This window comes from Ochotona curzoniae, unplaced genomic scaffold, assembly GCF_017591425.1.
Source record: "Ochotona curzoniae isolate NIBS_2020 unplaced genomic scaffold, NIBS_Ocur_1.0 scaffold_2453, whole genome shotgun sequence".
Taxonomy (NCBI): Eukaryota; Metazoa; Chordata; class Mammalia; order Lagomorpha; family Ochotonidae; genus Ochotona; species Ochotona curzoniae.
This window is the reverse complement of record NW_024467094.1, coordinates 1,842,532-1,865,779: the sequence shown is the minus strand read 5'-3', so window position 1 is coordinate 1,865,779 and position 23,248 is coordinate 1,842,532. Positions and strand designations below refer to the sequence as shown.

The 23,248-nt window shown below is 47.9% G+C and overlaps 1 protein-coding gene across 1 annotated transcript in view; it reads right to left on the bottom strand.

Moving 5' to 3' along the window:
- CDRT1 (CMT1A duplicated region transcript 1) overlaps positions 1–19,223 on the bottom strand; it is a 31,086-nt gene extending 11,863 nt beyond the window's left edge. Inside the window, exons 1-10 of the mRNA XM_041000783.1 lie at positions 18,695–19,223; positions 16,544–16,701; positions 15,366–15,564; positions 15,155–15,282; positions 13,800–13,922; positions 11,179–11,288; positions 9,574–9,774; positions 5,708–5,829; positions 2,175–2,323; positions 406–548 (exon numbers count right to left, since the gene is read on the bottom strand). Coding sequence (XP_040856717.1) covers positions 406–548; positions 2,175–2,323; positions 5,708–5,829; positions 9,574–9,774; positions 11,179–11,288; positions 13,800–13,922; positions 15,155–15,282; positions 15,366–15,564; positions 16,544–16,701; positions 18,695–19,223 — 1,862 coding nt within the window. The remainder of the gene's footprint in view (positions 1–405; positions 549–2,174; positions 2,324–5,707; positions 5,830–9,573; positions 9,775–11,178; positions 11,289–13,799; positions 13,923–15,154; positions 15,283–15,365; positions 15,565–16,543; positions 16,702–18,694) is intronic.
- Positions 19,224–23,248: the final 4,025 nt, after the last annotated feature.

Below are 23,248 nucleotides of genomic sequence, written 5' to 3'. Positions count from 1 at the left end.
TCTCCCAGGCATATTAATCAAGAGCTAGAAGGGACATGGAGGGGCTAGGACTCTAACCGCTGCTCACATGGGATACTGGCATTGCAAGCAGTCTTAATTTGCCGCACCACAATGCCAGCCCCACAACTAGTATTCTTATTTCATAAGAGAATCAGGAGAAAATAGAAGAGAAATGGCTAATCAGAAGAGATGCGGGTAGCAGATAGTTGAAAAGAGAAGCAGCAATGAGTGAGATGTAGAAAGAATATGGGGTCAACAGGGGGCAGAAGGGGCCAACAGGCCAAAGGTGGCCGACTAAGCTGTGGTCATGGGAGGTGGCAGCAATGTCATGTTATAGGACTTGGTAGCACCTAAATTGGATGCAGCAGTGCCACCCTATGGAATTGGCATCTCACCAGCACCTACTTTGGATGCTTGAAGGCCATGAGGCAGCGCTCGTATTTCCCCACCATGCTCCAGGCCATGACCAGGCTGTCGCTGCCTCCCGAGACGATATGCCACTGGTCAAAGAACAGGCACTTCACAGCTCCCTCGTGGCCCATGAGAGTCTGTAAGAAAAGAAGGCACTGTTTTCAGCCCCTCAGACCAACTCCTGCAAGGAGTCAGAGCCGACGCTTCCAGAGGTAAAGGTCAGCGTCTCACTCTACTAATCCAGACTCCCTGAGCCGACTCCACTGGGGGAACCCTCCTCTCTCACTCAGCCTCTTATTCTCTCTCTCTCTCTCTCTCTTACTCACTCTCTCTCTTTCTCATTCTCCTCTCATTTAAGGAAAAACACATCCAACAGAGACCTTGTTCTCAGTAGCTCTGTGGCCAGGCCAGCTCCATTATCGCAGAGTACGAAGGAGGACCAGTTTGTCACTGCCTCTGCTTACGGAAGGATGAAGAGTAAACTCCTCCAATGCAGTTCCTTGCTGGGAAATGGATGGAGGGTACCAGCGACATCACTGCCCTGCAACTGCCGGTCCTTCAGCAAGGTCAAATTTGATGAGAAGTTGGGGACTGGCATTGTGGCACACTAGGAAAAGCCATTGCCTTCAATGCCTGCACCCCAAATGTGCACCAATTCGAATTCTAACTTCTCCACTTCTGACCCAGCTCCCTGCTAATGGCCTGGGAAAACAGCAGAGGACAGCCAAGTACTTGAACCCCTGTACCCACATGGGAGACCTGAAAGGAGCTCCTGGGTCCTACCTCCTGGCTTTGGTCTGGGCTAAACATCTGGGGAGTGAACTATAGAAGATTTCTCTGTCTCTCCACCCCCCCCCCGCCCCTATCCTCAAATCTTACTTTCAACTAAGTCAAATAAATCTTTAAGAACAAAAGATTGGTAGGAAGCTAAGCCAGCCCCTTCTCCCTGTGATACTATGTTCCTGGCACAAATGCTCTCTCAGCACCACCCACTCAAGCCAGTGCATTCAAGTCCAGCAAGAACGCATTCTATGAACAACAGCTGAGATTTAAGCATGTGACGCAAAATTGCTGGAAACTCGATCCTCCTGTGTCAAATACTTTAGGGTGGAATCTTTGGGAGGTGGTTGGGTCAGCAGTGCTCCACCTCCATGAATGACCCATGATGGCGAATTCACAACTCTCCCTCTCACGGAGTGCCCTCAGCCTCCAGGCTCCATCTTACCATCTGATGCTCTCACTGTGTCCCTGTCCCAGCCAGGAGCCCCTCACCAAATCCAAACCAAGTAAACTTCATTTCTTTATATGTTCCCACAGGCCACTCATTTTTTTTAACAGCAACAGAAAATGGGCTAAGACTCCTCCCAGTCACTTTCAAAACAACTTAGAGAATAAGTAGTGGGAGAGAAGTTTGTTCATTTATTCATCTCCTCTCCCCTGCTAAAAAGAGAAACATGCTATGTTCAACTATTCAACACATGCCAAGTCAGGAGAGAATAATATAGAAGAAGAAAGCATACTCCATTGCCATTAAAAGGCTAACTCTGCTAACTCCAAGACAATATTGGGTCACCACATGGGTAGTGAACCCCTGACCCTCCACCGGCTTGGAATGTCCCCCTACTCTGGAGTCTTCCTTGCTGCTCAGGAGCCCCCTTGCCTGTGGCTATCAGCCAACTGATGCAGGACGGTCTAGGAGGCACCAAATGGTCCCCATCATCCCCCTTCCCCTAACTGCCTCCTCCAGCCCTCTGTCCTCTCACCTTTACCAGCTGGGCTGTGGCCATGTGCCACACTTTGATTAGTCCCCGCTCACAACTGCTCACGATGTAGGTGTCATTGATCCTGATGGCCAAGATGGGGTCTTTGTGTTTATATGTCTTCAGACACTTTCCCGTGTCTATGTCCCATTCTGAAGAAGACAGAAAAGGGGGGAAGGGAGAAGAGGCAGGTTGTCAGTGGAGTTATGCTCCCTACTCTAGGAAACCAGACCCACTGAGCCTTCGCCCCATCTAACAACCCCCAGCAGGCCTTTCCCTGGCCCTGGCAACAGAATTCCCCAATCGTGGGCCCCTGGCAAGAATGGACAGAGCAGGAGATCTCAGTTCTGACCTTGGAACTTAGCCTTGGAGTCCAAGCACCAGACTTCCCATGACCAACAAGCCTACGCTTGAAGCCTGAAAAACATTTGCTACCCTATCCTACAGGCCATCATCAAACAAAGATGGAATAATGGCCAGAGCTGACACTTCCTAGCTCTAGCAGTAAGAGGCCAAGTGTTTGAAATATGTTAACTCACCTTCAAAAGACAGGTGCTATCATTATTCCCCACCTTCAGAGAAAACTGAGACTGAGTGAAGTTCCAGAAGCTGCTCCTGGTCACAGCAGAGCTGGGATTTGAACCCTCTCATGGATTCATGGGTTATTCCGGGAGTGGCCTGGTTACCAAAGTGAGCGCTCTTGGTCTCACCATTGGATGTTCTCACCAGCTCATGGCCCCAGCTAAGACCTCCTTGCCAGAGCCCACACAGATGCTGGCACCATGCTGTGGCACTGCCCAGCCTCCAAAACAGAACCACACAAATTTCTTTTCCTTATACATTCCCAGAGGTTGGGCATCTTGTTAGAGCAACAGAAAACGAACTAAAACACCACTCCATCACTTTCAAGACAAGGGATGCAGAGGCTGTGCTCTTAACCATTTATGCCAGACAATCCATAAGTAGGTGTGCTTTCATCACCCGTTATTTAAGAGCCCTTGGTCCATTTATAAAATTACCAGGGCAGGTAGGGGAGGGTTGAAAAATGGATTAATAGTCCTTGAGAAGGTGCCCTGGCTTGTGGAATTTCACACCTCCGGCGTCATCTTTCCCATTTCCACTAGTCCCTGAGTTGGGCTCATAGGGCAGAGTGAGATGCTGGCTGCCAGAGGCTGCGAGAGGAGGATGGAAAGGGAATGGAGAGAGGCTGGTTCACAAGCATTAGGTTCTAATTACATAGAAGAGAGACTTTAAAGTGTTCTATTAAACAGTAGGGAGATTTTAGAGAATGATAATATCTTGTATATTTTTCTGAGAAAGAAAAACTCCAAGAACTCATGTTGTGGCACAGCTGGTTAAGCCACTGATTGCAACTCGTACATCACAAAGTGCAGAGCTGGTTCAAGCCCCAGCTACTCCCTTCTGATGCAGCTCGCTGCTGATGCATGTAGAAGATAGCAGGGATGGCCCAGGTGCTTAGGCAGATTTTTCAGAGAGAAGGAGAGACAAAGAGAAAGATCTTCCACCTGCTGTTCACTCCGCAAATGGTCAAAACATCCAGAGCTCAGTCTATCTGAAGCCAGGAAGCAGGAGCTTGTTTCAGGGTCTCCCATGTGGGTGCAGGGGCCCAACGACTTGCACCATCCTCCTCTGCTTCCCCAGGCCATAAGCAGGGAGATATATCAGGAAGTAGAGCAGTCAAGACTCAAACCAGCCACCCATATGGGATGCCAGAGCTTGAAGACAGCAGCTTAACCTGTTACGCCATGGTGAAGGATTGTCCAGTATGTTGCGTATGATAGTCAGCATGTCCAGAATGGAACCCATGGCCTCCCCACTCCTTGCCCTATCTTGATATTTCCCTGTAGACTCTATTTTCATGAATGGGACTGTCATGAGCCCAGTGGCCTGACATTTTGAAGCAAATCTTTGACCTCCATGGACCTCACTTTTCACCTGCAGATAGTGGTCAAGTTCTGCCTGCTCTCCTTAGTGTCCCTGCCCTCTGAGTCTTCCCCATCTGCTTGCTTGCAGGAATTCTAGAGACATCAGGAGAGTTCTCTAGACCAAATGGGATCTCAACTTGTCCACTATCCCCATGTGGGCCACCATTCCCCTAATCCTCTTCCAAACTCTCACTAGGGCTATCCTCTCTCCTTCTTTTTTTTAAGATTTATTTATTTTTATTGAAAAGTCAAATATACAGAGAGAAGGAGAGACAGAGAGAAAGCTCTTCCATCTGTTAATTCATTCCCCAAGTGGCTGCAACAGCCAGCATTAAGCCAATCTGAAGCCAAGAGCCAGGAGCTTCTTCTGGGTCTTCCATGCAGGTGCAGGGTTCCAAGGCCTTGGGCTGCCCTTGACTGCTTTCCCAGGCCACAGGTAGGGTGCTGGATGGGAAATGGAGCAGCTGGGATACAAACCTGTGCTTATATAGGATCCTGGCATGTGCAAGGCGAAGACTTTATCACTAGGCTACCATGCCGGACCCGGTTATGTTCTCTTCTAAGAAACACATTCGTTCATGTCCATTCCCAACCACAGTGCTTGCCACATCCCATTGGGTAAAGCCCAGCTGAGGACTATGACGCCAAAAGGTCCTTTGTGGTCTGGCCCCACACAAACCTGCACTGCAGTCCAGCCACCTCACACAATGGGAAATTTCCTGAATACGCTTCATGCTTCTACGCTTTGGCCTTTGCTGTTGTCTCTTTGGCCTGTGAAACCATATCCCTCAAGACCACATTTCTATGGCACCCTGCCTGTGGGGCTTTCCCTAAATTACCCTTAGTTCTGTGGTTCCTAAGAACTCTGCATTGGGGCAGGGGTGCACACAGTGGCATGCAGGCTAACCCTCTTCCTAAGATGCTGGCATCCTATATGGGCACTGATCCCCAGTCAAGCTTTGGCCATTGCAGTCATTTGTGGACTGCAATGGAAAAGGGTGGAAAATCTCTCTCTCTCTCTTTCCCTCTCTCTCTCTCTCTCTCTAACTCTTCTTTCAAGTAAAACAAAAAAAAAAAAAAAAAAAAACTCTGCATGGAGTTACACGGGACTGAGTGCCAGACAGCCTTGGGTTCAAATCGCCTGTGCCATTCAACAGCTCTGATTTGGGGTAAGTTACTTTTCTGAGTTCTGGATTTGTCACCTATATCCACCTTGTGGGGTTCTTGGGAGGATGAAATTAACTAGAAAAGTATCTGCCTATCACATGATAGGAGTGGTCCATATATGGGTCAACCGTGTCCCTCATTCGATATTTACATATCTACTCTTACCAGGACATTATGTGCTTAGTGAAAAAAGATGTTTAATTGTATGTCAATAACTTCACCATATTAATTTTTTTCTCTTTAACACCAAGCACAGTATCTAGTATGTGGTATGCACTGATCAATAGTTATTGGAGGTCTAGATGGACATATATGCAAGGATGGGTAAAAGGATTATTGACTATAAAGTAAGTACATCAAGCATTTTGGTAATTCGTGGATTTGGGGAAACTTCTAAGAACAAGTAAGGCGTTGCCTTCTCACCTTTCACCTGGCCATCTTTGGCTCCAGACACGAGCTTGCTCTTAAACAAATCCATGCAAGTGACCGTTCCCTGGTGGCCATTGAAGATACGCAGGCAAGCCCCACTTTTCAGATCCCAGTATCTGCAGGAACCAGGCCAAAAAAGAAAAACATTGTTGAGATTTTAGAAGTGACTCACAGGTGTTTCCACATGGAGGTCCATTGGGTCAGTAAGAAGTGGAAAGGCAGCAGTCTCATGGTTAAACTGAGAGGCAGAGATCTGGATTTGCATCTTGGTTCCGACACCTGTTTGGCATAACTTGGGGTGAGTTCTCTCTGTGTATGCTTCATTTCGTCATGGATGAAATAGGAATGATGCTAATAAGAGCTACCTCATAGAGCAGTTGTCAGCCGAGGGGTGACTTCTGACCCCAGGAGTCTTCTGGAAAATTCTGGAGACATTTTTGGTGATTGCAGGTGAGGAAAGAAGTGCCTAGAGCCTCCCCTTCTCACCTCTCCCTTCTCCCCTCGGCCAAAAGGCTGCTCAACTTCAGCCCACATGGTGGAAACTCTGCCAGCCCCGCAAGTCCTAGAGCTGGGGTGGAGAAAGCCTGCAATACTAAAATAAAAGAAATCTTTAAATATTTTACATCCACCTAAATCCTGGCTATGAGGGATATATGCATGAGTCGGGCTGTTTTGTCAGTAAGAAAATGAGACTGAGATTTCTCAAATGTCACTAACATGGGCTTCCACTTCAGCTAGATTGTGTGTGTTTAAAGGTTTGTGTGTGTGTGTGTGTGTGTGTGTGTGTGTGTGTGTGTGTACACACACATATATATATGAAAGGCAGATAAGATTTACAGAGAGGAGAGACAGAGAGAAAAATCCTGCATTCACTGGTTCACTCCCCAAATGGCTGCAACAGCCAGAGCTGAGCTGATCTGAAGCCAGGAGTCAGGAGCTTCCTCCAGGGCTCCCAAGTGAGCATAGGGTCCCAAGGACTTGGACCTTCCTCCACTGCATTCCCAGGCCACAAGCAGGGAGTTGGACAGCTGGGACACGAACCGGCGCCCATGTAGACTGCCCAAGCTGCAGGCAGAGGATTAGCCTGGACTGTGGTTCTGACAGGACACAGTGCTCTGAGAATGGACTCCAGAACCAGCTGCCTGAGGTCGGATCACAGATCCATCAGATCCTTTGAGCTGAGCAATCTTGGGCAACCACTTACAGAACCGCTCTGTGCCTCAGTCTCTTCATCTATAAATTGGGGTGCAATCACCATGAAGCTTGGTACATGTTGTTTAGTAAATGTTTCCCTGTATATCATGCGCCTGACACACATACACGAAGCTTTCTGTTCTGGTACTCTCCGAAGTGCCCTGCCAGAGTCCTCGTACCCTGTCTCAACCTACATTGCAGCCAGTGCATTCCACAGTGTCCCAGAGGTCAAAGGCAAGGCATGCCTTCGATTTTTGTTTCCAGCAACACAACAGTCCATGTGACCAAGGTAGCTTTCTTAACGTATTTAAGGATAAGCATTTGATAAATACTTTTACAAAAATCGGGCTGGGAGGGATGGGGAGACAGCATTGTGGTACAGTGGGTTAAGCTCCTGCCTGCAACACCAGCATTCCATGTGACATTGACGGCTGGAGTCCTGGCTGCTCCAAGTCCCATCCAGCTCCCTGCTGATGCACCTCGGAAGACAACAGGAGATGGTCCAAATGTCTGGGTCCGTTTGACTCACGTAGGAGATCTGCCATTCCTGACTCCTGGTTTTGATCTGGTCAAACTCTGACCATTTAAGCCATTTGGGTTGGAAAATGAACCTGTAAGTGGAAGATTCTCTCTCTCTCTCTCTCTCTTTCTCTCTCTCTTTCTCTCTCTCTCTCTCTCTCGCTCTCTCATTTCCAAAATTAATAAACCCTTTTTTAAAAAGAGAAAAACAATAGAGAAACTTCTTTGACTTAGTAAAACCTGTGGATCAAAGTGATAACAGCAAGTATTACACTTAGTACAGAAATCATCAATAAATTACTTTCAAGGAGAATGAAATAGGCACGGCCAATGTTACCACTGCTGGTTGCTAGGAAAGCCTTGGCAGAGGTCCAAGGAGAAATGAAATAGTGACACAGGCATTAGAAAAGACAACAGAATGTCATTATTTGCAGTTAGTAAGAAAAACCAAATCAACATCCAAGTTTCTAAAAATCCCAGAGACAAGGTTTGCAAGGACGCTAGACACAGGATCAAATTATAGTAGCCAGTAGCCTTTCTCTATCGCAGTAATAACAAAATGCGAAATATAAAGAAAAAGCAAGATGAAATTCACAATAGCAATAGAATGACAAAGTTTGTAGGCATTCGATAAGAACATGTAAAACTCTCAGGAGTTTTGAAAAAACATCGAGTTCTAAGAAATGAATATATTTCTGTAAAAAAGTCTGTAAATTCTGTGCAGTCCCAACCAAAAATGTAGTTGGGTTTCTTCAGAAGTTGACAGGGACAAGTGTTTGGACCCAGTGGTTAAGACACCGCTAGGGAAACCTGCATGCTGTATCGGAGTGCCTGGGTTTGAGTCCCAGCTCTGCTCCCAGCTTCCTGCCAATGCAGACCCTGTGAAGCAGCAACGATGGTTCAAGTGGTTGGATCCCTGTCACTCATGTGGGAGACTCAAAAGTAAATCATCAGAAATGTAGCTAAAGGGAAAAGAAAAAGTGGGACTAGCCTGGTGGCGTAACAGATTAAACCTCTGCCTAAAAGCACGCTGGCAACCCATCTGGGTGCCAGCTCGTGTTCCGGCTGCTCCACTTCCTGATCCAGCTCCCTGCTTACAACCTGGGAAGACGGTGGCAGATGGTCCTGGTCCTTGGGCCTCTGCACCCACGTGGGAGACCTGGAGGAAGTTCCTGGCTCCCAGCATAGGACCAGCCCAATTCTGGCCATTGCAGTCATCTGGAGAGCAAACCAACAGATGGAGTTCTCTGTCTCTCCCTCTCTCTTCTCTGTAACACTGGCTTTCTGATAAAAATAGATCTTTTTTCTTTTTTTTAAGATGAGCAGGAATTTCATAGAAAAGGGAAGCACAAATGGCCCCAAAACATACAGTGGCAAAAAAAATAAAATAAAATTAGCTAATTAGTGAATGAATTAAAAAGCATACTGTGATGATTGTTACGTGTCACCCTCAGCATGCTTTGGGCTGAGATGACTGCTGACTGGTGAGTGTTAAGGAAAGCACACTGCCCTCCGTAATGTGAACGCACAGCATCCTCTCAGCCGAAGGCCTGAACTAAGCTAAGAGACTGGCATCTGCCGGCAGGGAAATTGTCCAGCAGCAGCCTTCGATCTGCATTTGCACCAGGGACTCGCCTGGGTCCCCCATCTACAAGCCCATGGTGCAAATTTTGAACAGATCAGCCCCCAGAGTCTCACAAGCCAATTCCCTGTAAGAAGTCGCTTTTGATTGATTTATACATCCTACTGGCATTGCTTATGTGGAGAGCCCTAACGTGCATACAAAAAGACAGTTAACCTCACTAGCAGTAAGGGAACCTAAAATCAGAACCCCCAAGATGGTGTTTAGATGTAATGGTTAAGGGCGCTGTGAACACACCTGTGTCCTGGCTCCAGCCTAATACAGACCTGGTTGCATGGTGATAGCTCAACTAGTTTGATTCCTGCTACCTACTTTGGAAACCTGACTTTGATCATATGCAAATCCCAATATTTCACTTTGCAAACTACAAAAAAAAAAAAACATTGTGAGTGTTCTAGAAACAGTATCATTAGGGGGGCGGGGGGCGGGGGTTGGAAATCAACAAATATAAAAAAAAAAAAAAGCAGGCGAGTATGTGAGGACCTGGTCTCCTTGGGCTACTCACCTGATACTGAGGTCGTAACTGCCACTCAGGAGAAAGTTTTCCTCCTCACACAAGAAAAGAGATCGAATGCTCCCAGCATGGCCTCGGAACTCGGTGGGCAACACTTTCACTTGCACAAGATCCAGAAGATGGACCTTCCGATTAGAGGACACAGCAACTAAGTTCCCACCAGAGTAGTGGATGACTCTGTTTTGATCCCACCTGAGTTGCCAGGAGAGAGAAGAGTTAGACACAAAAGAAGAGTTGATATCCTCCCTGCCCTTTAGCACCAGAACTTTCCCCAACAGCACTGCTATATGGTGAATACACAGGGCCTTGCAACCCTGGGAGACCACAGAAGAGAGAGTCTCAGTTGGATTTGATGGGTCCCTACCTCACACCATAACGAACATCCATGTCAGGAGGGCTAAAGATGAAAGACATGAGGCAGACATTTTCTTAGTCTGCTCATGTGTGCTAAATTCCCAAGAGGGAGAAGAGTATATGTGGCATGTCCCAAACTTAATTGTCCCTGGGAACCTTTCATCACAGAAAACCTCAGCAGAGGAGCCAGAGATGTGGTACAGCAGATGAAAGCTGCCGGCTGTAATGCCAACATCCCACACAGAAATGCCTGTATGAGTCCTGACTGTTCTCAGCTAGTGCAACAGGGAAGGCAGAGGAAGACAGTCCAAGTACTTGGGTCCCTTCCACCCATGTGGCAGACCCATAGGGAGTCCCCAACTCCTGGCAGCCACCTGCAGAATGAACCAGATGATAGAAGATCTCTCTTCCCTCACAGTCCCCCACCACTGCTTCTCTCTGCCATTCAAATAAATAAATCATAAAAAAAAAAGAAAAGATCAGAAAAACAATTGGAAAAGCCTATTCATATGTTGCATTTCTTTTCTCTTATAAGATTTTTTACTGCAAAATCAGATATACAGAGAGGAGGAGAGACAGAGAAGAATATCTTCCATCCACTGATTCACTCCCTAGGTGACCGCAACAGCCAGTGCAACACTGATCCAAAGCCAGGAGCCAGGAGTTTCTTCTGAGTCTCCCACATGGATGCGGAGTCCCAAGGCTTTGGGCAGTCCTTGATTGCTTCCCAGGCCACAGGCAGGGAGCTGGATGGGGAGTATGGCTGCCAGGATACAAACCGTACCCATATTGGATCCTAGCACATGCAAGGTGAGGACCTTAGCTGCTAGGCTACCACATCGGGTCCACATTTCTCTTTTTAACCAATATCCAGTATATACAAGAGGTTATATACAAGGAGTTTCAAAATCCCATGGAAATCTTGGGTTAAGAGGGGGAAAAATCTAGGCATAGATTTCTAAAAATCACACCCAAAAAATGTCTCCCAGTTCTATTTCTTCATGAACATTTTGAAGTACCAATGACAGATTTCATGCACACAACTTGATTAGTAGTAAACTCTGGAATTTATAAAAGGTGTCTTCTATCAGAAGGTGGCAGACTCTAATCCCTGTTGACCAAATGGCATCTCACGCACATTTCGGGATGGAGCTTCAAGTGAGGCAAGCACTGCCTATCCAGATGGACAAGGGTTGGGCAAAGTCAAGTCCCTGAGGACTAGCTGCTGACCCCAGAACCTACGTGTCAAAGAGAATGCGGATATTGTAGCTCCCACAAAACACATTCCTCTCCTCCATCTGGATCTGTTGGGTTTCTTGGTTCTGGTACGCAGTCCACAGGTTGTAGTCATTCTAGCAAGTGAATTTCTGGAGTCAGAGTATGGCGGGGACTTGGCTGCAGTCTAAAAAAACCCCCCACAGACCAGCCATTTTAGTGACTGCCGAGAGTTCACAGTTACGGTACAGGCATCTGACAGTGCACAGCACGCTCACGGGAACTCCCGCCACGCGACAAACAACTGTCACACGCTCTGTGTAGTTGAATGTCAGCGTTGCCATGCAACCATGCACCTGCGGCTGTTGTCGGGGCCCACAGCTAGCTGCCTTACGGAGCAAATCACTCTTCCAGAACATGTTCTTGTCATTTCACAACTGAGGTATCTGGAACTCAGGGAAGGAAACTCAATGGTAGGGACTCTCAGTTGGGGTGCTTTTCTTAGCTTCCCAATCTTTCCTTCCCTTTCTCTCTCTCCTTTCTTCTCCCCACCCCCCCCCCCTTTGTTTCTTTCCCTTCTGTCTGCTTCCTTACCTTTCCTCTCACCCTCCCTCCCTTCCTTCGTCCCTCACACACTTTCTGAGCAGCCACGGCATCCAGGCGCAGGTGGCCGAATGGACTCCCAGTTCCGCTCTTCCTTCCAACCATCCCCCACCCTCCAACAGCACTAAACCAGCAGGATTGCAAATGCAGACCAGGTCTGTGCTGAGGCCAAGGAGAACCACGGCATCACATTTGCACCCAAGAGTCTTGGAGACATCTCAAGTCTCCTCTGGGCCTTCCACAGAAAACACTTCTTCACTCACGCGCTTTCTTACTCTGTAACTAAGTGGTGAAGCCCACCTAGGAGCAGTTCTTCCCGGAAAGATCTGCCCATCTTCCTCCTCTCCAGTGTCCAGACAGACTCCCCGTAGGAATTAAATGAGGCTTCCTCGGCTTTCCCTCTGTGAGCCCACGGAGCCATAGCGTGGAGTCATTGGGATGACAAGGACCTGGGTTCAAGTCCCAGCTCAAGCAGCAAACCACGGTGAGACCACAGGAAAGTCTTCTAAGACCATGCACCTCGTGTCCACATCCTTAAACTGGGAGTAATGATATCCACTTGACCTCTAAGCAAAATCGAATAAAGGAGGCATACAAAGTCCTTTGCACCTTGCCAGACATGCTGCGTGGGCTTAGGAGGAAACCTAACGCATTCACGGGCAGAACTCAACCTCACCCCATCGTTGCTTAGTCTTACTGTTTCCCATGCTTTCTTCTCATTCCCACACTGCTTTACCTCTTTTCCTTCTCTTAAATGATACGTCCCCTGCATGACAACCCCATCTGTGGAGTGGTTGTGGCTGCTGTTGAGCCATTACAAGCTATATCCCCCGTGGAAGACTGAAGTTAGCCTTTGTCATACATGAAATAGCGAGAGACTTACAAAGGGCAGGTCTCCCACGCTTCTGTCACTTGACAGAGCCTAAGGCTTCTCAGCAGCCGCTCTGAGCTCTGACAACAGAACACGGACCAGCTCGGAGAGGGAAAAGTGTAAGTCAAAGGAGACCCACACCTGTGTGTTCTTCCGTACCTGCAGAAGTTGTGGGTTTTGCTTGTTTGCTTCAAGCATTTTTAGTTTGAAAAGCAAGTGCTTTCCCTGGAGACATCACGTCCTTCTGTCTCCAGAGTTTGACAGATGACGTCAGATCCACAGTCCCCCCATTGCAAAAATGAGCTGGAGCCGGGTAGCAAACAGCCCCATCAGCTGGGGAATGAGGTCTCGAGTTTATCAAGTTTCTCTCAGCCTCAGCATCCTGTACCACCTACATGGCCGCACCTTCATTTCTGCAGGCTGTCTGACCCCTACTGACATAATGCATTAGAAAGTCTCCTGGGAGGCTGCCAACTCTTGTTAAGTCCCAGGCAGCTCCTGATGGAAAGCTACAGTCACAGCATCCCTCATTAAGCATCATTTTTTTAGCCAATTCACTGGGATACAAAATACAAGGAACTTGAATGGAGAGAAAGGAGTCAGGAATCTTATCATATTAGCAATAACAATCATCCCCAGACAGGCATAGCATGGAACTTAAATTTACTCATTCCTGTCCCCAGATGGGCAGGCGGGTCTTCAGTTCACAGACTCCCACCTTTATCCCAGAACCAGAAAGAATCTGCAGGTGCAAGATGAGGGAAGCTGAATGCCTTCTAAACCCTGGGTCAGCCCCGGTCCTTCCGGCCCATGCCGTTCTCATCCCGGAGAAGCGGCCCAGACCAGCCACAAGATGCACGAGCTGCTAGGGTTGAGGGAGGCATCCCTGCTGGGGCTGACATTGCTCCTGGCCCTGCCCTCCACTAGATGACCCCACTCCCTAGACAAAGAACAGAGTGATGGAATTCGACAATGAAACCAATCCCTTCATTTAACCCATGAGAAAATCAAGGCTCAAAGAAGGACTCGGATCTCCTTTCGGGAACCAGCAGTCCTCTCTGGGATCCTCTGGCCTTCCCCATTCATTCCAGGCTGACTCAGAAAGGCAACCTCCAATGACCACAGAAAACCACCGACTCTCGCAGCCACTTGCGTTGGGCACCCCGGGACACACCTTCGTTCTCAGTTTCAACTTGGGATTTTTGACACGTGTTCGCTTCCCATCTTCTACCATTTTGGGAACTGGGATAGACAGTTTGTTGGCGTAATTAGGATCAACTCCTCGCATGAAGGACCCCTGGAAAGGGAAAAAAAAAAGGACAAAACAATGCTACCTTGGAATACCTGCAGGCCCATGTTCATTGCAGCATAATTCACAATACCTACCGAAGGTATGGAATCGGCCTAAGACTCCGTCAGTGGGTGAATGGGTTAAAAAAAAAAAGTGCTGCGTGCATGCAGTAGAAAACCATCCTTCCTTTGTAGAGGAGGAACTCCCTTCATTTGCAATCTGTGCGTTCCTGGAGGCTATGACGTGAAAAGAAGCAAGGCACTGCAGAATCTAAAAGCATCACTCTTGAGGGAGTAGAGGGTAGAATGTCTGGGGTGGTTGGGGTGAGGAGACAACAGTGGAGTAATGTCGCTCAAAAGATAGGAAATGGAGTTAGATAGGAGGAACAAATTTCAGAAAGCTGTTGTTCAGCATGGTCACTACAGTGAGTGATCATATGTTCTATTCTTGAATAAGGCAGAGGCCCAGTGTACTGCCAGCACAGCACACGGGCTAAACCTCTGCCTGAGCCCTAGTTCCCCATAGGGGGCTGCTCCACTTCCCATCCAGCTCCCTGCTTGTGGCCTGGGAAAGCAGTCAAGGACGGCCCAAAGCCTTGGGTCCCTGCACCTGTGTGGGAGACACGGAAGAGGCTCCTGGCTCCTGGCTTCAGATTGGCGCAGCACTGGCCGTTGCAGTCACTTGGAAAATGAATCAATGGACACAAGATCTTCCTCTCTGTCTCTCTTCCTCTCTGTACATCTGACTTTACAATAAAAATAAGTCTTTAAAAAAAAAGGAAAAATGCTGGAGATGATTACTATGGGGAGGGGATTATATTTTCACCTGAACATAAACCTGATGGCCTTGTAAACTTCTCTGTACCTGATCTGATTAATCTAGAAGCACATGCATGTCTTTCCTATCAGGTGAACAGGAATGCAAATCCTGGGGAGGAGGCAGGGAGGGGACAGAACTCCCCAGGATGCGACAGGTTGGGTAGTCTGCTCATCTGTTCCCAGGGGGTTTTCACACTCGATGCAGTGACAGAGGAAGAGTGTGGACAATGACAGAGGAAGCTACATCCGAAAGGAAAAGGGGACTGCTGAAGCCTAGTGGGCCCGGACATCATACAAGAAGCAGGAAGTCAGCCAAGGGTCTTTCAGGGCGGAGGCAGACGGAAAAAGTTCCCATGCAGGTCAGCCTCCACATGGGCATGAGGCCAGGGTCGGGATGGTCCCCTCCCAGCCAGCAAGTACCTGCAACAGGGTAATCTGGTTCTGAATGAAGGTGTGCGTGACCAAGTCCATCCTGACCTGCTGAGCCATGGCGGCCCAGTGCTGGCTCACAGAGGCACACTTGTTGAGAGTATTTTTATCCAGCATTCCTGAGGAGGGGGGAAATAAAGATGGACCCGGAAGTGCCAGAATTGGGTCAAGATGGGAAGACTCTCTGTGAACCCCAACATACTTAGAATGTGCTTGGAGAGGTGGATGGGCAAGTAACGGATGAAGTCTCGGTATTTGCTGCACCCGGAAGACAGGTCTCCGACCTCCTCCAGGCTCAGGAGCAGGTGGCAGGGGTCGAACCCTGGCTTGGCTGCTTTGGCTCTCCCAGTGAACAGCCTGTTCATCTCAGAGATACACTGGAGCGAACTCTTCCATGGTCCCTCTAGAGTAAAGCCAGACATAGGAGCATATTTGAGTGCTGCCTGCAAGTCAACCCAGAAGCAGCCCTCACCCTGAGCTCACCCCCAGAGGACAACACCTCATGGTGTTTCCTTTCAAAACATAGCCAGGACTAAGAATGCTAGACAAATGGTTAAAGGAGGAATGGAAATTGACATGGCGATCTAGCGGCAGTGCCAGCAGCCTATAGGAGGGCATGTTCAAGTCCCAGCTGCTCTACTTCCCCTCATCCAGCACCTGAGAAAGCAACAGAAGATGACTCAAATGCTTTGGCCCCCTACACCCATGTGGGAGACCCTAAAAATCTCGGGCTCCTGCCTTTGTCCTAATCCAGCTCTGGCCATTGTAGCCATTTGGCCCTCAAATCTGAATCCAAAGCTGGTAGGCTGAACCCTTCTAGCCCAAAGGCTGGAGAAAGGACCATAGCCTTGGGTGGGGGGCAGGGAGGGGCCGGGAAAACTTCAGAAGAAGTTCTTGGGAATTTCCTTTCTCAACTCTCTTTCTGCACAGTGTCTCTTGCAGCACCATGGCAGAGAGGTGAAGACGTGGGTTTTGGGGCCTGCTGGTTGAATTTTAAACCTTCTTTCTGTTGCCTACCCAAGAGTCCAGTACATTGTACATGCTCAATGAGTGTTAGCTTCCCTGCTCACCCACACAAATTTTCCATCTGCAGGTGCCACTGCCCGGAAACTCCCCTGGGATGTCTTCCTCTCACATGTACCCATGCTCACCAGAACCCAAGAATACTGCCAACTCCAAAATGAGCCCAGTACCCCCGTGCACCAATCGTAAGATCAACGAATTCTAAACCAACCAACACGCAGATGCTTCCTCCCTTACGATGGGATTACAGCAGAGAAGTTCATCCCAGTGGCAAGGATGTGAAAGCCAAAACATCTAAGGACCCTCCACGTTCGCTTTCTCGTTCAAGGTCAACTCACGAGCATCAGGTGCCTTGACCTCCGCACCTTCCACCTGGATGTGCTGACTTCCGGAGGCTTTAGACAGAGGGAAGGAAACAGGCCTGGGTGCAGCTGCCCACAGGATACGCGAGGTGGCAGACTTGGAACTGTCTTGCTCAGGTGCGAAAGACACACTAGCAGAGTCTTGACTGGACCCTGAAGAACAAAAACAGGGAGACAGGTGTGTAGGCAGAAAAGGGGGGGGGGAGCAGGATGGTTGTATGTTTTTCCTCACTTCTGTTAAATGCACACAAAAGGGACCAGGGCAATTGTGTCTGTTGGTTTGGAATTTCCACATTCCAATGGAAAAGAAAAATCTCAAAAAAAATCTGTTAGGTTTTACCAACCCATCTACAGTGCAAAATGTATTAGAGTTTTATATACAATGATACCCCTATAAGTTGGTGGAAAAAGAAAAATTAAGATATATTCATTTTGATGAAAAATGGACCTTTCACATTGTTTTTTCATGACGCACATTTTCCATGAATATTTTAAAGACTCCTTGGGTGCATGGATTTCAAAAGTCCATGGGAAATATCTATTATGGAAAAACTATGCATGAAATTCCACAATGTTTTGTGCCAATATAAAATTATCTTTCAATTCCATTTTCATGCTTTTTTCATTTCTTTACTTGAAAACACACACACACACACTATTTACTTGAAAAGTATGGCAGCCGGGCCCAGCGTGGTAGTCTAATGACTAAAGTCCTCGCTTTGCACGTGGCTGGATCCTATATGGGCACCACTTCTAACCCCAGTGGCCCCGCTTCCCATCTAGCTCCCTGCTTGTGGCCTGGGAAAGCAGTGGAGGACGGCCCAAAGCCTTGGGATCCTGCACCCGAGTGGGAGACCTGGAAGAGCTCCTGGATTCAGAGAAATCTTCCTTCTACTGGTTCACTCCCCAAGTGGTCACAACAACTAAGCTGGACCAATACAAAGCAGGAGTCAGGAGCGTCCTCCAGGTAGCCCACGTGGGGGCAGGAGCCCAAGGATTTGACCGATCTTCTACTGCTTTTCCAGATTATAAGCAGGGAGCTGGATGTGAAGCGGAGCAGCCAAAACTTGACCCAGTGCCCATGTGGGATGTCAGCACCACAGGAAAAGGTTTAACTTGCTACACCACTGCCTCATGCCCAAGAAATAAAACCTTAATAAAAACAAAAAGAAACACAGGACCTCAGGGCCCATCTCGGACCTGCAGAGTCAGAGGTTGGAAAGCTCAACAGTCGGGGCTGTGACCCACAAACAGAGGCTCTGATGCAACTCCTGCCTGGGGCTAATTGGGTCCTGAGCCATCGCAACCTAGGACCTAGTCGGCTTCCAGCTTTATCTTTTTTTTTTTTCTTTTTTCCTTGTTTTCTTTTTTTTTAAATTTATTTTTATTAATTGCATTGCATTATGTGACACAAGTGTTATGGGCACTGGGATTCCCCCACCCCTCCCCGAACCCTCTCCCCATGGTAGATTTCTCCATGTTGCTGTGTTACCACAGTTCAAATTCAGTTGAGGTTCTTTCATTGGAAGTATTTACCAAGCATAAAGTCCAGCATCTTATTATCCTAGTGGGTTCAACGATTTCTTGGTGAGACCATCTCTGGCCTGAAGGTAAAGCCAGCAAATTATCATCCTAATCAATTAAAAGCCCAAACATAACATCAACAGCCATTTACAACCTTATGGCATTCATTGACATGGTATTGATTAATAGCATAGGAAAATGCGGTTTCTTATTCCAGCTTTATCTTTAAGGAACATGGTGGAATGGATCTTTTTGCAGCCTCTTGGCCTGGTTTCCACGCAGGACAGCTGAGCAGTGAAACAACTGAATTGACTCCTCCCCGAGGGCAGCCACACTCCTGCTATGGGACTAACACCCCAGCATGGCACAGACACAGCTGGGGACGGGCCAGCTCTGGGCAGAAGGGGTACAGAAAATACTTTTCAGCTCCATAGTTCAAATTTCTGCGCTTCCTTGTCTGTATCTCCTACAGAATTTCTAGAAAGAAGTCACAGTTTGCAATTTCTCCTTCGACAAGCAGGGCTGGGGTGTGAGTTCACCGAACCCCGGGCTGTGCTCTGGATAACCCCTTAGCACCCCCGCTTGTCTCCCCACCTCCATCGTGGTCCCTCGGATGGCTTACCTGACACCCTGTTCCACTCTCTCACAAACAGGACTTGGATCACGTCAGCCGCGGTAAGCAGTAATGGGTAGTCACACACCTGCAGCAGCAAGAGCAGGAAATTGGCCTTGGTGCGGTTCGTGCTGCTTCCAAACCAGTACAAGATTTCCTTCATCTTGTGCTCCACGCTCCTATCCAGCATCTGGTTCAGGGACCACCTCACCACCTTGGCCTCCTTGCGGCTGCCGCGGGAGACCCGCGCCCGGTGGTAGATGAAGTCCTTGCCCTGCATGCCCTGGAGGAGCGTCTGGAAGTAGTGCAGCAGGTGCAAGTTGTTTAACTGTTGCAGCATGCTCACCAGAAACCTCCTCTGCGACATTTCACTGATCCTCTGGAACCACTCCTTCGTGGAGAAGATCTTCCAGGCCAGGACGCACGTCTCACACTTCTGGCACACCGGGACCGACTCGTTGCTCTTCTCACAGCGAAAATAGGGGGCATTCTTGAACCTGGATTCCAGATTTTCATAATCCTGAGCCCAGCAGCTCATTTTACCCTTTTGGCCATCAGCAGCCCCACCAAAGACAGGGACAGGGACGACGGGTAAATACCCCTAACTGAGCCTTCCCTTGTATAAACATCTCTCAGAGAAAACAGTAAGCCGCTGGCTGGTGGGAAAGTTTAATCTCTAGGAGGAAACTGCCGGTGGAAGTCTAGCTTTTTGTCCTGACCTCCTAGGAAACAAGGCTTTACCGTAAATCTCCTAAACCTAGCCCTGCCCAGGTGGGAGGCAGTTGCTGTATATTTTGAAAGAGCCGCTCATCACATTTCTAGAACGGGACTGCTAGAAGTGGAATCCTAAGCATCTCCAGTTGTTGTTGTTGTAATTAATGACTTCGTTCTTTTGTTTGTTTTAAGATGTCTTTATCTTTATTGCAAAGTCAGATATATAGAGAGAGGAGGAGACACAGAGAGGAAGATCTTCCATCCCGTGATTCATTCTCCAAGTGACTGCAACAGCCAGAGCTGTACCAATCCAAAGCCAGGAGCCTGGAGTCTCTTCCGGGTCTCCCACATGGGTGCAGGGTCCCAAGGCTTTGGGCCGTCCTCCACTGCTTTCCCAGGCCACAAGCAGGGAGCTGGATGGGATGTGGGGCTGCCAAGCAACCATATGTTCAAGGCGAGGACTTCAGCCACTAGGTTACTGGGCTGGGCCCAATTATAATGACTTTCAGATGCTTAAGAATACACATTAGATGCAACCTGTTCTGTTTCAAAGTGGCTATCCAAATGATCCTGCATATGCTTGCATTAATCTCTTTAAGTAACCTTCATAGTAAACACGTAATGGTTTCATGTAAATATATGTAATTGCTTCAGAATGCTAATCAGAAATCATTGCAGGAAACTACTCCCTGTGAAGAAGAAACATCTCGCTCTGCTGAGAATACCGTGGGGCCAGACACAGGGTTTAGCAGGAGACGCCTGGGATCTGGAGCCCAACCCAGCTCTATTTCAGAGTTGTGGGATTAAATGAGATACCACATGCAAAGCGCTATGTATACAGCTCTCAACATGTGCAAACTACGGCCCTAGCATGGTCATCTTTAAAAGTTTGTCTGAAAAAGCAAATAAAGAAATGGGAGAAACGGAGACCTCTTCCATTTGTTCATTCACGCCCGAAGTGGCTGCAACATTCAGGTGTGGTCCAGGACAGATCCAGGAGCCAGGAACTCCACGCTAGCCTTCCACGTGGTTGACATTAACCCATGCGCTTAAGGCATCTTCCCCGGGCTTTCCAGGCACATTGCACAAAGCTGGCTCCAAAGCCAAGTGCTCCACACCTCATTCCAGCCTCCTGTTGATGAGCATCTGGTGTGGTGGAGGGGGGCGGCAGGGAGCAGCAGAGGATGGCTCAAGCAGTTGGGTTCCTACCACCTATGTGGGAGGTCTGCATTGAACTCCAGGCTTCTGGCTCTGGCCCTGGTCTAGCCTCAGCCAGCTATTATAAATGCTTTAGGATTTGAGGAGTGAACCAACAAAACATTCTTTTCTCTCTCTCTCTCTTTCCAAATAAATGACATCATTCTATAAATCAATCAATCAACCTCTTATGATCAAAAGACACAGCTCACTGTCTTCTGGATTATTCTAGCTTAGTATGTAGCACAGCTGCTTGCATATTGGAATGCCACATGTGCTAAGTCTACTTGCTTAGAGCAGTCCTTCCTGAACTAGACTGAGCCAGCTGCTACGATCGGGATGTATTTTCCAACAAGGTGTGTTGAAAATATAATCCACAGGGCAACTGTCTGGGAGGCGCAGCCTAACACAAAGTGTTCAGCTCAAGAGGTCTCTTCTTCAAGCATCAAACAACACCGATTTTTAAGGCTCCCCCAACACCCCACTTCGCAAGCGCTCCCCTGCCCTTTTTCTATTAAAAGTTGCAATGAAAAAGCAAATACAGGGCCCAGCGCGGTGGCGCAGTGGTTAAGGTCCTCGCCTTGCACGCCCAGGATCCCATATGGGCGCCGGTTCTAATCCTGGCAGCCCCGCTTCCCTTCCAGCTCCCTGCCTGTGGCCCGGGAAAGCAGTCGAGGACAGCCCAAAGCTTTGGGAATCTGCACCCGCGTGGGAGACCTGGAAGAGGCTCCTGGCTTCGGATCGGCATAGTATCGACCGTTGTGCTCACTTGGGGAGTGAATCATCGGACGGAAGATCTTCCTCTCTGTCTCTCCTCCTTGCTGTATATCTGCCTTTCCAATGAAAAAATAATAAAAATAAATCTTTAAAAAAAGAAAAAGCAAATACAAACTCCTCAGGCTCAGACTTTTCCAGCCTCTGGAACTATAAAACAGGTTTACCGTCTGCCTCATTTACTCCATCTGTGGTATTCTCTTATGGCAATATTAAATGGACTAAGATAAGAGCCGATGTTGGCAGCACATTATTTCATCACGAATCCCAGGAGAAGGTGGGGATTTGAGGATACGCTTTCTGGAAGAGAATGGTTTCTGCTCTTAGATTTGCAAACACAGGGACCAAAATAAAGTAGATGGTGGCTAAAGGCACAAATAGTTCACTCCTCTTGTTGTGAAACTGAGCAATCTGGCACGGAAGTGAGCTCTTGATGAGCTCAAGTTTGAGTGTACATTGTTCTGTTGTGGTTGTTTGTAAGTCAGTCTGCACAATGGAAGATAAGGGTGGGAAAATACACAGAAACTTAGGGAAATTACTGGAAAATGTGTAATAGGTCTTTGTTACCTATTTTTTTTTCCTTCTTTACTTCATTTTTATTTGTTTTAGGCCATTTGTAGCTTACAGACCCAAAGAAACATGACAGGCTCATCGCATGACATAAAGCCAAAACCAGCCAATTTTTCCTTGTATCTTGAGCTTTCATACAAAGAAGAAAGGTGTTGAACCTGGACGCTACCAAACAAAAGTACTTAACAGGGAATGGAGTTCAAGGTTGGAAAGGAGACACCTAGGCTGCTCTGTGTACTTGGACTCAAGCACACCGGCCTAACTGGATCACATCTCAGGACACGAATGGGTTTCGCCAAGGTGACGGCAAATTGGGCCAAAGTTGTTAAAGAAGAAAAGAATCAGGTAGATTTTGGAAATAACAAGCTAGTAAGCTTGGTATCAACCCACAAGGAGAGGTCTACCAGTTATCCTTTGGTAAGCATTTACAAACCAAAGCAGGAAGCGCAAACACCCCCACAGTCATTCCCTAAAGCAAGGCAAAGTTGATCTCATCTTTCTCACTCAAGAGCGTTGTTAGACACATAGGTCAAAGAAATTCAGACCCAATACACATGTTCATTTCTGTCTTGGAAAAAGCTCTTTCTTATGCCCAGGGAGCATGCTGGGTTATTCATGTGTGGCTGGTGGGTAGCCAAACCCAGAGAGAAATAAGAGAACTGTATGATTCTGGGCTTAGTCCTAGCCTAACCAATATCAACATGGTCAAGACCCAACAGGATGAGGTTATGGATTCCATGGGGGTGAAGCCCGGGCCAGGAAGGAGATCTGAGCCACTGGATAGAGAATCGTGAATCTACCTCAGCATGCAGCAATGATGCGATAAAATCAAACCAGAACAAAATCTAAAATAACATGCAAGTCTTATGGTAGAAATATAGGAGAAAATCTCTGGAAAGGAATTAAGCAGCGCTAGTCAGGTACTCTTGAGAAAGGACCATCAGACCAGCAGAGAAGAGATGCGCTTTCCCACAGGTCATAATGACCCAGAAGTTACATGCGCACTTTTGAGGACTCCTCCTGGGGCTTCAGGCTATGTCCTTGGAAACTCACTTAAAGACAGCTCGTCATTTGCTTAGGGTTCTTATTTTTAAAAGATTTATTTATTGCAAAGCCAGATATATATACAGAGGAGGAGAAACAGAGAGGAAGATCTTCCTTCCGATGATTCACTCCCCAGGTGACAGCAATGGCCAGAGCTGCACCGATTGGAAACCAGGAGCCTGGAGAGTCCCAAGGCTTTGGGCCGTCCTCGACTGCTTTCCCAGGCCACAAGTAGGGAGTTGGATGGGGAGCGGGGCTGCTGGG